Source organism: Acanthisitta chloris, unplaced genomic scaffold, assembly GCF_000695815.1.
Source record: "Acanthisitta chloris isolate BGI_N310 unplaced genomic scaffold, ASM69581v1 scaffold10028, whole genome shotgun sequence".
NCBI lineage: Eukaryota > Metazoa > Chordata > Aves > Passeriformes > Acanthisittidae > Acanthisitta > Acanthisitta chloris.
Genome location: NW_008687574.1, coordinates 586 through 14,167, shown reverse-complemented (window position 1 = coordinate 14,167; position 13,582 = coordinate 586). Strand labels below are relative to the sequence as shown.

The following is a 13,582-nucleotide window of genomic DNA, read 5'->3' as shown; positions in this document are numbered from 1 at the left end:
TTTCAAGGCAGAAGCCTGAATGATCATCTCAGGAGCTATTGAGATGAACTCATTTCTTTTCTCAGTGCTCTGAAATCCTTCTAGAAGCAGCTAGGGGCATGCTGAGAATGATTCTCTTAAGCCACATCTGTAATTCCTAGATCAGAAAAGAGAGGCCATAGGGATGTAACATACTGTCTCTCATTTACTGCTGTGGCCTCACAGGCCAAGTAATTCCACCTGTTTCCCTAGTCTCTGCTCAGAGGTGATCAAACAGTATGATAAATGGTGTGCACTCTTCCCAGACCAAGAACCTGGACTTCCGCAGGAAGTGGGACAAAGATGAATATGAGAAACTCGCAGAGAAGAGGCTCACGGAGGAGAGGGAGAAGAAAGATGGTGAGTAGTGTGCTTGGCTCCAGGGAAGCTGTGCTGCTTTGGAAGTGGTCTCACAAACCCTTGGAGTTTGGGAGGGAGAGAGCAGTTAGAAGTCAAATCCCAAAGGGAAGGAGCTGGCTTGCTCCCGTCCTTTTTCCTGTGCTTGCCAATTGCTATAGTTTTGTGACAAAAGAAATTAATGAGAACATTTCCAGATTCTCACTAAGAGAACCTTCCCAGTGCTCTTTGTGGAGGGAGGGGAACAGTCAGTCCCTCGAAACAAGGAGATCTCGGAGTATATCCTAAGCCATAGCTGGAGATACCTCAGAGATGTACCTGGGTCTGATAGGAACCAGGAAATAGGAGGAAACTATACCCTTTACTGATTTAGAAACAAAGGTGCATTTTCTGCATGGATCAGGCAGTCCCAGGTTCCCACAAAGTCCCTCTTCACCAGGCGGAATGCAAAATCCACCACGTGGAGCTTGACCTTTTGTTTATGTTTTAGGCAAACCAGCTCAGCCTGTCAAAAGGGAACTCCTGCGGCACCGAGACTACAAAGTGGACCTGGAATCCAAGCTGGGAAAAACCATTGTCATCACCAAAACCACCCCTCAGTCAGAGATGGGAGGGTAAGTTGTGCCATGGTGGAGTCTCTGAGTCATGCTGGTGAAACCTGGGGGCTGTGACACAGCAGGGACCCCTCACAGGGCACTAAGAACTGGTTTCCTCCTGTGTTCGGAGCCTGAGGCTGCACTGTTCTGCACTGTGCTGCACTGTTCTGCACCTAAACTGGGTCTCCTGGACATATGGAAAAGACTTAGCTGAGCCCCTTTGGACGTTATTCCTTGATATCAGTGTTGCCTACCTGTAGGAACAACAGAGGAAGCACGCTGCTACCTGTTTGGGTCTCTTTTGCCAGGCCTGCTTGCACTGATGCCAGGGCTACTGCTAATTTGAGCTTCTGATTTGGATATCTGTGCACTGGGAATGGGAAAAACATCCAAATGCTTTTTCTTAGGAACAGTGTTTAGCCACTGTGTGTGGCTCGTGTTCCCCCAAAGGCTGAAAGGATCCTGAACTCATCCTAAGCCACCAAGAACATGAAAAGAATGAGTTTGTGTGACCTCAGGAGTGAGACTATTAGTGTCTCCCTGGCAGCAGTGCCAGGAAGAGGAGATGCACAGGGACAGAAGTGCAGCCTGTTTTGCAGCAGTTCTTAAGATGGACAGAGAGCACTGCTCTCTGTGTGTGAAATAGCTCAAATTCTGTGAGATTTGAGCTCTGTCTCATGCTTTGGGTCTAATTTTTCTTCTCTCTCCTGCAGATACTACTGTAATGTATGTGACTGTGTGGTGAAAGATTCCATTAACTTCTTGGATCACATCAATGGCAAAAAACGTAAGGATCATTCCTCTGACTCATTGGAGGGTTGGTTGAGTTGGAGGACTGTTCCCTTCATGCATCACCTGTGTCTGAGGGCTGAACACTTATCTGTGGATAACTGTGCTTTGGAGATCAGGATGTAGGCACTGTTTGCTCAGGAGAGCTGTGGAGGTGCTCTCTTACCTCCTGGCACCTTCCAGGGTGCTGGACCATTTTCATGGAATAAGCCCAGCAGAAGCAGTGATTGGTGTGCTCTGATTAGGTATATTTTCCCATGGTCAGCAAATCCTGATGTATCCTGAAAATCTGGAGAAAGGCTTTTTACAGCATTGAAACAGTAAAGAAGTTCTTAGATAAGTAAAAAGTGTGGGATTGGCCCATTTTGGGATCAGAAGCTTCTCTTTGTAGCAGTTGAGTATGAAGCTCAAAACTGGTCCCTGAGCTCCAGAGTATGGATCAGAGCTTGCAGGAATGGAGAAGGAGGCTGAACAGAGGTAGGAGTGGGGCAGTTTGACCCTAGAGCTGGGTCAAGCAGGGAGATGTTGTTCTTGGCCTGTACCTCTCTCTGCTGCTTCTCTCAGTTGCTGTGGTGGATGCAGTTAACTTAGGCCAAGATAAAGACAGGAGGAAAGAATTCCCAGTTTTTCAGTCTGTTCCCTTAGTGTGTTAACCTGAAAAAGAGGACAGTGCCCTCATTGAACTGACTGTGGACATTGCTTCTCCTTGACATGTTCAGAGAGTGGGGAACATGGGGAAAGTCAAGGAGCAGCAGGACACGCTAACACACTTTCCATGTTTTTCCTGCGCCTGAAAGTGATTTTGGCTCCTTGTGGAACCTTTTGTATTCCACTGGTCCAAGATTAAATCTCTGGAAGCATCACCACACTAACATAAAGGAATATCCAAATAGGGAACCTTAAAACAGGCTATATTCACCTTGCTACAAGTAATGTTGGGAGTTGCTGGTTTGAGTTGTGGTGTCCCCCTACAGGCCATTCCCTCTGACCTAAGAAATCCTTGGGTGTCGTCCAGGCCTGGAAGCTGCTTTGAGGGGATGGATGGCAGGCAGGAAGATGCTGCTGTGCTGTTTAAACTGGGATCAGGGATGGGGACTATGTGCAGAGCACCAAAGGCTGTGAATGTTGCACCAAGGGCTCTGAGTGATGCCGACCATGGCCGATTCCACTTCTGTTCTTCAGACCAGAGGAATCTGGGCATGTCCATGCGGGTGGAGCGTTCGACACTGGACCAGGTGAAGAAACGCTTTGAGGTGAACAAGAAGAAGATGGAAGAGAAGCAGAAGGACTATGACTTTGAGGAGAGGATGAAAGAACTCCGTGAGGAGGTGAGTATGGGCAGTGACTGAGGGAGCAAAGCTCCCCATAAACATGTTTTAGGAGGAAATCAACCCTGATTCCTCATCTTGTTCCACAGAAGCCTCGTTCTTGGCAGCATGGGCTTCTCCTCTGCTGCTCTGAGTGGGGTTTGTTTCTTGTTTGCTTTGAAAAGTTTGCTGCTGCTGTCCCTGGAAACCCTTTTCTCCTCTTTCTGCATGAGGGTAACTTTCAGTGGTTCAGGTTTCCACTGAGAGCAGCATGAGCTCGTTTTTTTGTCTTCCACTGGTTGTGTTGGAACTTGTGTGCTCTGATAACAAGTCTATGTCTGTGGATCTTCCATGATTCTTAGGATTGCTGGAATCCTCCTTCATGTGGCACTTGCCTCTGTGGCCTCCTCAAGTGTGGAAGGGCTATGTGAGCTATGTGCTGTGGTGAGACATGTGAGGAGGTGGTGAAAGACAGCAGATTCCTTCCAAATTTGGGCTTAGGTATCAGTAAACATGTAAATCAAGTTGATCTGAAAACCTGACAAAGTTCTGACAGCTGAGGAGTGTCTATGGATGTTTCTTGCCCATCAGCGGCCTTGTAACCACCCAAGGTTACACATCAGTGCCTGTTTGAGTCTCCCTGCCCAAGCCCTGAGCTTTGCCTCACCACAGAGGAGCCCTTTGGGGTGCTCACAGAGCAGCCTGTGCTCTGCCCTCAGGCTGAGGTGCTGCTGAGCCCCATCTCTTTGGGGAGGGGTAGGAAGGAGGTGCACCAGCAGCACAGGGAGTGCCATGAGTTGAAAAGCTGCTGCCAGTCCACGGATGGCAACAAGGAATTGAGCAGAAGTCCTGGTGTAGCTTTCCCCAGGGCATGGCTGTGCTCAGGAGCTGTGGCACAGCAGATCAGGATGGGGATGGCAGGAGCAGTTGCTAAGTTGGGAGCTGAAGCCATGCTGCCATGTCACCCAGTACAGGCCTGGCTCTGTTCCAGGGCTTGTGATCCTCACAGAGCAAAACACTTTGATTAGAGCAGCATAAATTCTTTGATGCCAAACCTCCCCCCAAAGCTGCTCAGAGCTTCGGCTTCTGTTCCAGGGAGCAGCTGTCACTCTGCCAGGCCGAAAGCCAACAGGCATCACAGGCACTGGCACGGGGCAGCAGATGAGGGAATGGCCTCCTGCTTTCAAACCAGCTCCTTCTGGCCTCAGCCTTCATTCCAGGCAAAACTTGTGATGTTCACTCAGAAGAGTTTCATAACGCTACCTCTATCTGAAGGGGCTAGAGGGAGGCTGGACAGGGACTCCTTGTTAGGAGCAGTAGTGATAGGTCAAGGAGTAATAAGTATACATTGGAAGAGGGGAAATTTAGATTAGGTATTAGAAAGAAGTTTTCCCTGTGAGGGTGGCGAGTCACTGGCACAGGTTGCCCAGGGAGGCTGTGGCTGCCCCAACCCTGGCAGTGTTCACAGCCAGGTTGGCTAAAACCTTGAGCAACCTGCTCTGGTGGGAGGTGTCCCTGCCCACGGGCAGAGGGTTGGGGCTGGGTGATCTCTACGGTCCATTCCAACCCCTTAACATACTATGATACTATGATTCTTTTTGGCTACATCTTGTGTGTGTGCCTCTGCTCTTGGAGTGGGAGGTGGGATGGTCTGGATTCCCTGGGAAACCTCCTTGGAGATCGCGGGCCAGGATTTCTGCTGCCTGTTTATTTCCTCAGGCACAACTTGAGTGCTGTGGGCAGGACATGTGCTGTCTGTGCAGCGCTGGTATCTCAAGAGCTCCCTCAGCTCAGGATGTGCAAATTGTGTAGCTGCTCTGTCCTTTGCTGCAGGAAGAGAAGGCCAAAGCCTACAAGAAGGAGAAGCAGAGAGAGAAGAAGAGGCGGGCAGAGGAGGATCTGACCTTCGAAGAGGATGATGAGATGGCAGCTGTGATGGGTTTCTCTGGGTTTGGCTCAACCAAAAAGAATCACTGAACAGCTCTGGACTCTCCTCTTACTCCAAACAGCTTGTTTTTACCCAGGGAACTCTGGATAACTCTTCAAAGACTTGATTGAGGACTTGTATGTAAATCTCCCAGCACAAGTTGGCTGGAGGAGTCGAAAAGCGATTCCATGCTCTACCTGTGCTGCAGAACAAGCTCCACCTCCCATTAGCTTCCCATCTCCTTCTGTGTCCTAGATCTGACCGTGTGTAGACAGGGAAGTGCTCTGCTGGGTCCCTTTCTGTGTCAATAAAGTGCAGCCATTCTGCACAGGTGGCCTAGTTCAGGATTAATCTAGTTGTTCCAGGCCCTAGTTGTCACCTGGGCTGTGTTTGAGACACAGGGAGGGGTTGGGTTGGGTTTAGGATCACAGTGGAAGGAAATGTGCTGCAGGGAGTGGTGTGAGCAGTATGACCTACATCCTCATGGCTTGTGCTGGGCAGAGCTGGTGGCTGCATGGAGTCTGGGGTGCCCAAACTGTCCTGTGTGTTTTATCTGCAAGGGAGACTTGCCTGCTTTTCTTTGTGTTTCATCCCATAATTTTGGTATCTTTAAGGCAGGGGAGAAATTCTTCCCCACAAGTGGTCTAGGATAGAGCCAATGAAAGAAAGGTGTGTGCCATTTGCCAGAAATAAATGGATTGTTTTAATGAGTGCTTTGGTGGGAGTTTGATGCCTTCTTTATTTTGAGAGCTTCTGCTTCTCAGTGAGTAGAGCGTCTGATGTTTCCTGGCAGCACAGAGCTGGGATGGCCTTCTGGGGCCCTCAGTGGGATGAGGGTGAGGCATGTGCCCCCCTCTCTTTCTGGCTTGGCTCCCAGCTGCCTAGGCAGGCAGTTGCCATCATTCTTGGCTTTTTTAAGTAATTCTGGAGATGAGTGTAAGAACTTGGGAGGGGGAAGAGAGTTCAGGGCTGGGGACCTGCATTTCCATCAGGCACTCCAAGAGCAGGCTGGGCTGTGTTCCAGATTTTACCAGCCTTAGTATATTAAGGGCCATTTTTTTCCCATCTATTGCCTGTCAGTGTCTTTTCACCTCTGCCCTCTCCTAAATCCACTTCATTTCTGCTTTTATTTACCTCAGTCAAACCTTGTGTGACTCATTTCTGTCTGCAGTTAGGATTTATATTTTGCATGGATGGGTTTTCCTAGCTCTGCCTCCCTCTCCTCTCTCTTTTTATGTATATTGATGAAATCCTTGCGCTTGCCCTTCTCCGTGCTCCTATGAAATTTCCAGCCCCAGGAAGGCTGCAGTGTTTAGCCTGCTCTTTCTAATACATCTAGAACAAATCCTGTAATGTTGTGCTGCTGTTTTAATTCCTTAATCTTAGCCTGCTGACAGCTTCATTGCCTCAGGTCTTTCCGCTTCAATTCAGATTATAATCCCCGTTGAAGATGCTATTGAAATGATATATAGCCAGTCAGATACAGCTGTCCTTGGAGGTTTGACCCTTTTAACTTGGCAATCCTTTGACTTCAGCTCTCTGAGCACACGGGCTGGGAGGGCAACTTTCATTCCAGCCACGTTCCTAGCGCTGTGCAGGCTGCAGCACGTGGCTCCAGCTGAATGGGAGAGCGGAGACGCTCGCGCCTCTGTGCCCTCCGGGGTGCGAAAAGAGATGCTGCCATGGCTTCATACACATTCAAAGTTTAGGATGTTTCAGAGAAGATTTAGCAGCAGCCATTTCATCCCAGCCACCAGTTCTGCACACACCCAGCCCCTCACTGCAGCCACAAAGCACTGCTGGGAGCAGGCAGAGTCTGCCCCACACCCTCCCTATTTCCCAGCGTCTGGAGCCAGTAGCTGCTGCCTTGGTTTCCCCATGGAGCACCCCGCTGTTCTTATCCATCCTGGCACACCCAAGGGGTGAGGTGTGAAATGAACAGCCCCCAAAACACCTTCCTGGGGAGATGGCTGGGCTTGCACAGCCTCCTGCCACCGGGCCCTGCCTGTCCTTGCCTGCTGCTCCTGGTCCTTTCGAGGCAGGGAGGAAATCCCTCTGCAGTGCAACACTTTGCTTAATGAGATTCCTCTTTGGTGTAAATCCTGTCATCCCCAAAGCCATCCCGAGGCCACCTGCACCCCGAGGACTGAAGCCCCAGCCCCAGCTCCCTGCACTGGGGGAGCACAGCTCTTTGTCTCAGCGGCTTGCGTGGTGTGTGCGGCAGCAGATACAAGCTCTTGCTGGATTCCCAGCTGCGGGAGCTGCCTCTAACCAAGGATGAAAAGCTGGTTTCATGGGAGGAAATAATATTTAGAGAAGAGACAGATAACATTCCCTGCACCAGCCGTGTTAACCCTTCACTCCCACCACTGTTTAGTGGGGTGTTAACACTTGGCTTGCAGCCCCCAACACTGGGGCAGTGCTTCTCTGTAGCTCTTTGTTAGCACTTGCCATGGTGAATTTAAGGTGCTGGATGTGCCCATGTGGGTCAGGATTTGGGATTTTAGATGGAGAGAGGGGAAACCCCAGTGCTACAGCTCCCCTTCCTGCTTCCCTGCACCAGCCAACCAGCCCAGGTTATTCTGCGCCTGCTGGTTCTCTTCCCAAAAGGGGATGAAGCTCTTCGTTGAGTTAAAACTGGGATCTGGTAAAGTAAGGAGGGGCATTTCTTACGGTTCCCACATCCAGACTGGGCTGTCTTGCCTGCTGTCACCATAAAAGTGTTTTGAGGTGTCTGGAGCCAGCTTAGTGCTTGTTCCCAGAGCCAGAGGTGCAAGGCTCTACCCTGGCCACGGAGCATTTCCTCATGACTTGTGGCTCTGAGGACCTGGGGGTAGGACAGAGGGGTCCCAGCCAGGCTGGGGACTGTGCTCAGCCTGAGCCAGGCTCCCATGGCTCCGTCCCATTAAATATTGATGGCCGTGTTGGGAGAAGCACTTGGACGTCACAGCAGACCCTGGAGAAAACACACATCTATCTTGCCCCTCTGCTCCTCTCTCCCGGACGTCTCATCCATTCTGAGGGAAGGCTGAGGCCTCATGGAGGAGCTGAGCACTGTCACCCAGCTGCTCTTCCCCTTTCCTTCCTTCCTGGCACCCCCTCAACCCTGCCCTCTCCTGCTGGCCCTCAGTCTCTACATGTCCTGCCTGGGACTAGAGCAGCAGCAGCTGGACCCAGCCCAGCATTCCCACCATCCCAGTAAAATGACTGGGATCAGGTACTTGGAGTGATTCTGTAGAAGGGGTCCCAGCCCAGCCCTGTGTGTTACTCTGCCTGGATCAGCTGAATCATTCCCTGCTCTGGTGACTTTATGAGCAGAAAGACACAGAAAACTGTGATTTACACCAGTTTTACATCCTGAAAGGTTTAAGAGCTTGGCAGGAGCTCCAGTCCTCCTACTGCTCAGTCCACAAGCTATTGCTGCCCCAGTTAGGCAGCAGTTCCTGCCATTTGCCATCATTAAAGTTAAACAACATCCATAGGCAATATCCCTGGAAACCCTCCCTCCTGCCTTGCTCTGACCCAGTATGGCAGTGCCAGGAGGCTGTGCCACCAACCCCTGCTTTGCCAAGACTCCTGGTTCTTCCACACCTCATCAGTCAACCTGCTGTGGCACCATCCCACACAAACCAGTATTCCTGTCCCACTCCAGCTCTATGGACACCCTATGTTCTGAGTTCTATCTGGATCAGTCAGCTCTTGGCCAACTTGTATCCTGTCCTGCTTTCCGCACACAGGGGGACAAGGTGTCCCCAGGAGAGAGTCCAATCTGTGCAAGGGCAAAGGTCCAGCCCCTGGCTGGAGCTGAGGTTGCCACAGGAGGGATCAGGAATAATAGAATCATGGAATGGTTTGGGTTGGAAGGGAGATTAAAGCTCATCTGGTTCCACCCCCCTGCCATGGGCAGGGACACCTCCCACTAGACCAGGTTGCTCCAAGCCTTGTCCTTCAACACTCCCAGAGATGGGGCAGCCACAGCTTTGAGGTGGTTGAGGAAGGGATAGGTGACTGGGGTAGGGCAAGGTGAAGACTTGTTGGGGGCATCCCTGGTCTGGGAGGTGTTTGCTTCCCATTTGGAGCTTGGATGGGAAATTTGGACACCTGTTTTTCAAAAAGGGCCAAGCAGGAAGCAGGGAACACCCACAGTGAAGTGGTGCTTGGCCTGGAGACCTCATCAAGTTGGGCCATGCTCCACACACTCCATTTTTGGGGATGAGTCAGGTCAGGCCACCCATGGGGTAAGAATGGAACAAATGGGACTTTTGTATGTTCCCAACTGGGAGGGGGGAGACAGCCCTGGTGCCTCTCTCATCCCTCTCGGATCTGTTGCTGCAGTCAGGTTGGAGGTTGCTGCAAGGATGGATGGTTTCTGCTGGGCTTGGTGTGGGGCTCCTGAGCGCAGGGGAGGTTTTACTTTGCAGCAAGCAAAGTACAAAACCATCATCAGGCAGAGAACAAACAGCTCCAGGCTGGAGAGGGAGCAGGGAGAGGGCGAGCTTGGGAGGGAGATGGGGAGGAGCAGGGGGAGTGCGGGGACAGGGCGTCCGCAGGAGGTTTTTCGGGGACTTGTGATCTCAGAGCAAATTTCTGCTGTTGGCTGCGCACCAGTGGCACCATTTCACCAACTCATGCGTGCCTCCCCTCCCAGCTCCGCGACGCTGAGCGCCTGGGGGGGTCAGGGCCGCTCTGTGGAGGGCTGCGGGAATATGGTCCCTGCTCGGAGAGCGTGTGATGTGCCAGGCAGCCGGGGAGCCCCGGGGACACTGCCATGCCTTTGTTCCTTCTGCTCTTTCTTTTCCACCTTCAGATATTTTTTCCCCTCTGCTTCCAGCTGTGTATGCAGCACTCCCCCCTTCTCTTTCCACCCACAGTTCCTGTCTTGATTTTCCTTCCCCTCTACAAATATGTGCTCCTTAGGCTGCTTCTCCTCCCTGCCTGGCTCCCCCCATCAGCATTGCCTCCCCAAACTTCTTTCTTTCCTTTCTCCCTGTTTTCCCACAGGCCCTCCTCATCCCTTCCCCTTCCTGCTCCTCTCCCCTCCAGCCTCTTGGGCTCCCGTTCACTCACTCCATCTCCCTTTCTCTGACAGTTTGGGGGAAATCTGTCTGTGTCAACACACAAATTCCATTATTTATTGGCTGAGTGGAGCAGGGTCCTACACTCGTCTGTAATTGTCTCCAGATCAAAGCGGCTGCTGATGGCAGCTTTGCCTTCTCGCAGCAGAACACCACCCCCAGCTTGCAGCTCCCCATCCTCCCGGGGGAGTCGGGTGCGTGTGCGTCGACACCCTCGATGACTGATCTCCCAGACAGGGAGGAAAGAAGTAGGGCTGGTGGGGGAGAAAAGGGAGACCTGCAGGATCTGCCAAGCTCCCAGGAGAAGATGGGGATGTTGGGAGGTGTCTCAGGGGGACACACAGTCCCTGGCAGGGACCAAGGGAGGGTGGGAAGGTAGAGGTGGTCCATATCTTGGGAATGGGGACAGAAAAACGAAGTGAGAGGAGGGGTGGGGAAGTAGGAAACATCCTCATATCTGTCCAGGACTAGAAGAATAGGAATTTCTTCTCCAGAGATCCAGAATGGCTCTGTAGAAGCAGATGCCTAACAACTAGATAGGGACAAAGGACAACATGCCTTTTCCTGCCTTTTCCTTCTGAAACCACCAACCTGTCCCAGGGATGTGGGACTTCAACATGAACTACAGGCATTCGATTGTTGTTTGGGTGTTGATGTAATATGTGTGTGGGGAGAGGACAAGGAAGATTCCAGCCCAGCTCCTGCCACTTGGCCTCTTCATTGGGGTCCCCAACCCAACTTTTCCAGCTGCTATTTGCCACATTGCCTGAGAAGAGAGGAGAGGAGAGGAGAGGAGAGGAGAGGAGAGGAGAGGAGAGGATCTAAGCACAAGATCATGGAGTCTTGTCAAGGGAAGCTGTAAGGGTTATGTTTGGGCTATGCTAGGGTTATAGCCCTTTCCTTTGGGACATGACAAGGTACTCCCTTGTGGTTACAGGACCTTCTCATAGAAAAGTATAGGTCCGATTTCACACAGAGGGGAGAGCTGCAGTGGTTCCTCTGCTTACGGAGGTGAGGTCAATCAGAACCTCAGTCCCCAAAGCCAGTCTTCCCATTTCACCAAGTTGCACTGGGGAATTTGGGAATATTCTGTTTCATGTGGGACTGCAGACACCAAAAGACATAAACACCATCAACAGTCCTGACAGCTCAATCCTCTCTCACTGGCCAATACATGAAGCTGTCTGGCTCAAGCCAAGATTCTCTATTTCTGTAACTGTCCCAGGCTTTTCCTCCTTGTGACACCTCCCTGGCCCTACCGTCAAACCTCCTCTGCCTTCTTTTTGCAGAGAGTTCAGGCAGTTTCACTTACACTTCTCCCTGTAAGGTACTGTTACAAGCCTTAAATCAGTTTTTAAATTTTTTTTCAAAACTTCAGGTGCAGGTGCTGTGCATAATATTCTAAGGTCAGTCACACTGGTGCCTGACCGAGGAGAGCTGTCATCTCCTCTCTCCCAAAACCTCTGCTTTTCCCTCATGCAATCATCACACTGTTGCCCACCCTTACTTTCCTGCTCACTGACCCCCTTTCCTTCTCAGTCCTTCCCAGCAGAGAGGAAACATTTCCTCAGGACATATAAGGGAGACTCTCTAAGCAATTTCTGAGGGCAGTATGAGCCTCAGCTCTCAGGATAATGGGGACACATCCCTTCTTTTGCTTTGGGTCCCAGATTTTCACCAGCTGTGAGAGCAGCTCCCTTTGCATCTTGGACTTGCAAGAAATTCACCCCCTCTGGAGCAGGAGGGGAGACATTGGCTTCCTGTGCTGCAAGTGAGGTCTGTGAGGACTGACTGTCCTCACAGGAGAAGCAAGAACTGTCTTTCCCAGAAACTGAGCAGTAATGGGCCCCGTGTCCTGAAAATATTAAAAAGCTACAGAGGGTCTGCTCAGAGATGAGCCTGTGTCTCAGCCTCCATCTATTCCAAGCAAAGGGATTTTGGGATTTGTTTCTATGTGTGACTGGCCAAGAGAATCCAGTGTCCTCTACCAGCAGTGACCCTTGAGTTGGTCACCTCAGCTACATCAAATATGAGGAACTTCAGGAAAACTGGATCTAAACCTGCCTTGTGCAAAAGGTCTCCTTGCACTGCTGCCAGGGAAGATGAGGGTGCTGAGCAGTTCCAGCACATTGCAGGCCAGAGCCCATGGACTAGGACTTCCAGTGGGAATGGAGCCCCAGCATCCTTCATTGCTCCATTCTCCTCTGGGCATGGTGTCTGTGGAAAGAAATGGTTCCTGAGAAACATGGGAGACCTGTGCTCTCACAGCCTGGGCTCTCTGAGCAGTGGTGTCCCTCACTGTGATAACCTCCTCACTTCTGCACAGTGTGGGTTGATATGGATTGGGGCTTTCCAGGTCACACAAGAGTTTCGTTCCATCGGGACCTCTGGAGCTCCCTGATGCATGCCTGCACAGAGCTAGGTCAGGCTGCTAAGGAGGATCTCCAGGATGTCAATTCCTGCCCCAGTCTGGTCCCTGTGACAGTGTTTTACCACCCTCACAGTGAAGATTTTTTCCACAGGAAGAATTTCCTTTCTCCAGCTCGTGCGTGTAGCTTCTCATCCTGTCCCTGTGCACCTCATGAAAGGAGATGGGCATGTTTCCCATCTTGCATCCCAGCGCTCAAGGGCAGACAGAGTGCCCCACCACCCTGCTAAACACACCAAGGCAGCCACCATCCCCTTCAGGGCATAGGTTTTCCTCCTGAGGGAAGGCAGAGAACCAAAGCTGTGAAGGGGTAGGAGCATTGATCTGGGCATCCTGCTGCACAAAGCATTGTGAATTCTAAGACCAAACTCCCAGTATCTGACCCTGCAGAACCACCCTGGAGTGACTTACTAGCCACAGGGCCAGGGCTACTCTCATTCCCACCAGGGGACCTTCCCTCCCACTGCGTTTGCTCTCTTGGGCACCACAAACTGTAACTGTTTGGAGCGAGAAGGGAGCAGGAAAGCCACATGCACGGCTGGGCAGACGGTGCCCTGGGGAGCTGGGGGAAGGGCTGTGTGGTCTGGCAGGGACAGCGTTTCTTGCAGCCCCTTGTGCTGCCCCAGAACGCAGCAGGCAGAAGAATGAGTGACAGTGGTGGCCAGGCAAGGTTTGGAGCCTGCAGGCAGCCGGGTGATGGTCTCCCCCAACCCTGCTCTCTGCATGGCTTTTCCAAGGCAGCTCAACCTGCGGCATCTCCTGCTGCATCCCACCCTGATCGCTCTGGTTGGCCTTGCCAAGGCACATCAGTGCTGACCTGCGGCAACCGGCCACACGCCCGCCCGTGCCAAGACATCTCAGAGAGACACCTCCCCTTCTTCTAGCTTCCAGTGCCTTCCAAAAACAAGCTCTTATCCACATCCTGATTCCTTACCCCAGGAGAACTGTGCTGGCAGCTGAACACTCCCCTGCACCACACGAGGGGCCTTAAAATCTCCAAGACATGAAGTAGGGTGTCAGTGGGAGTGCTGCACTGTCCCCATTCCATCCCCCCATCCTGCTGCTCACTCTCCTCTGCCCCACCA

General features: G+C 51.7%; 1 protein-coding gene across 1 annotated transcript; it reads left to right on the top strand.

Moving 5' to 3' along the window:
- Nucleotides 1-284: 284 nt before the first annotated feature.
- ZMAT2 (zinc finger, matrin-type 2) lies at nt 285-5,458 on the top strand (the record flags this gene model as incomplete). Its single annotated transcript, XM_009080660.1, has 5 exons — nt 285-378; nt 866-989; nt 1,685-1,758; nt 2,943-3,088; nt 4,901-5,458. Coding segments are annotated over 5 exons (582 nt in total), but the record flags the coding sequence as incomplete, so codon positions are not given.
- Between the last annotated feature and the right edge of the window lie 8,124 nt (nt 5,459-13,582).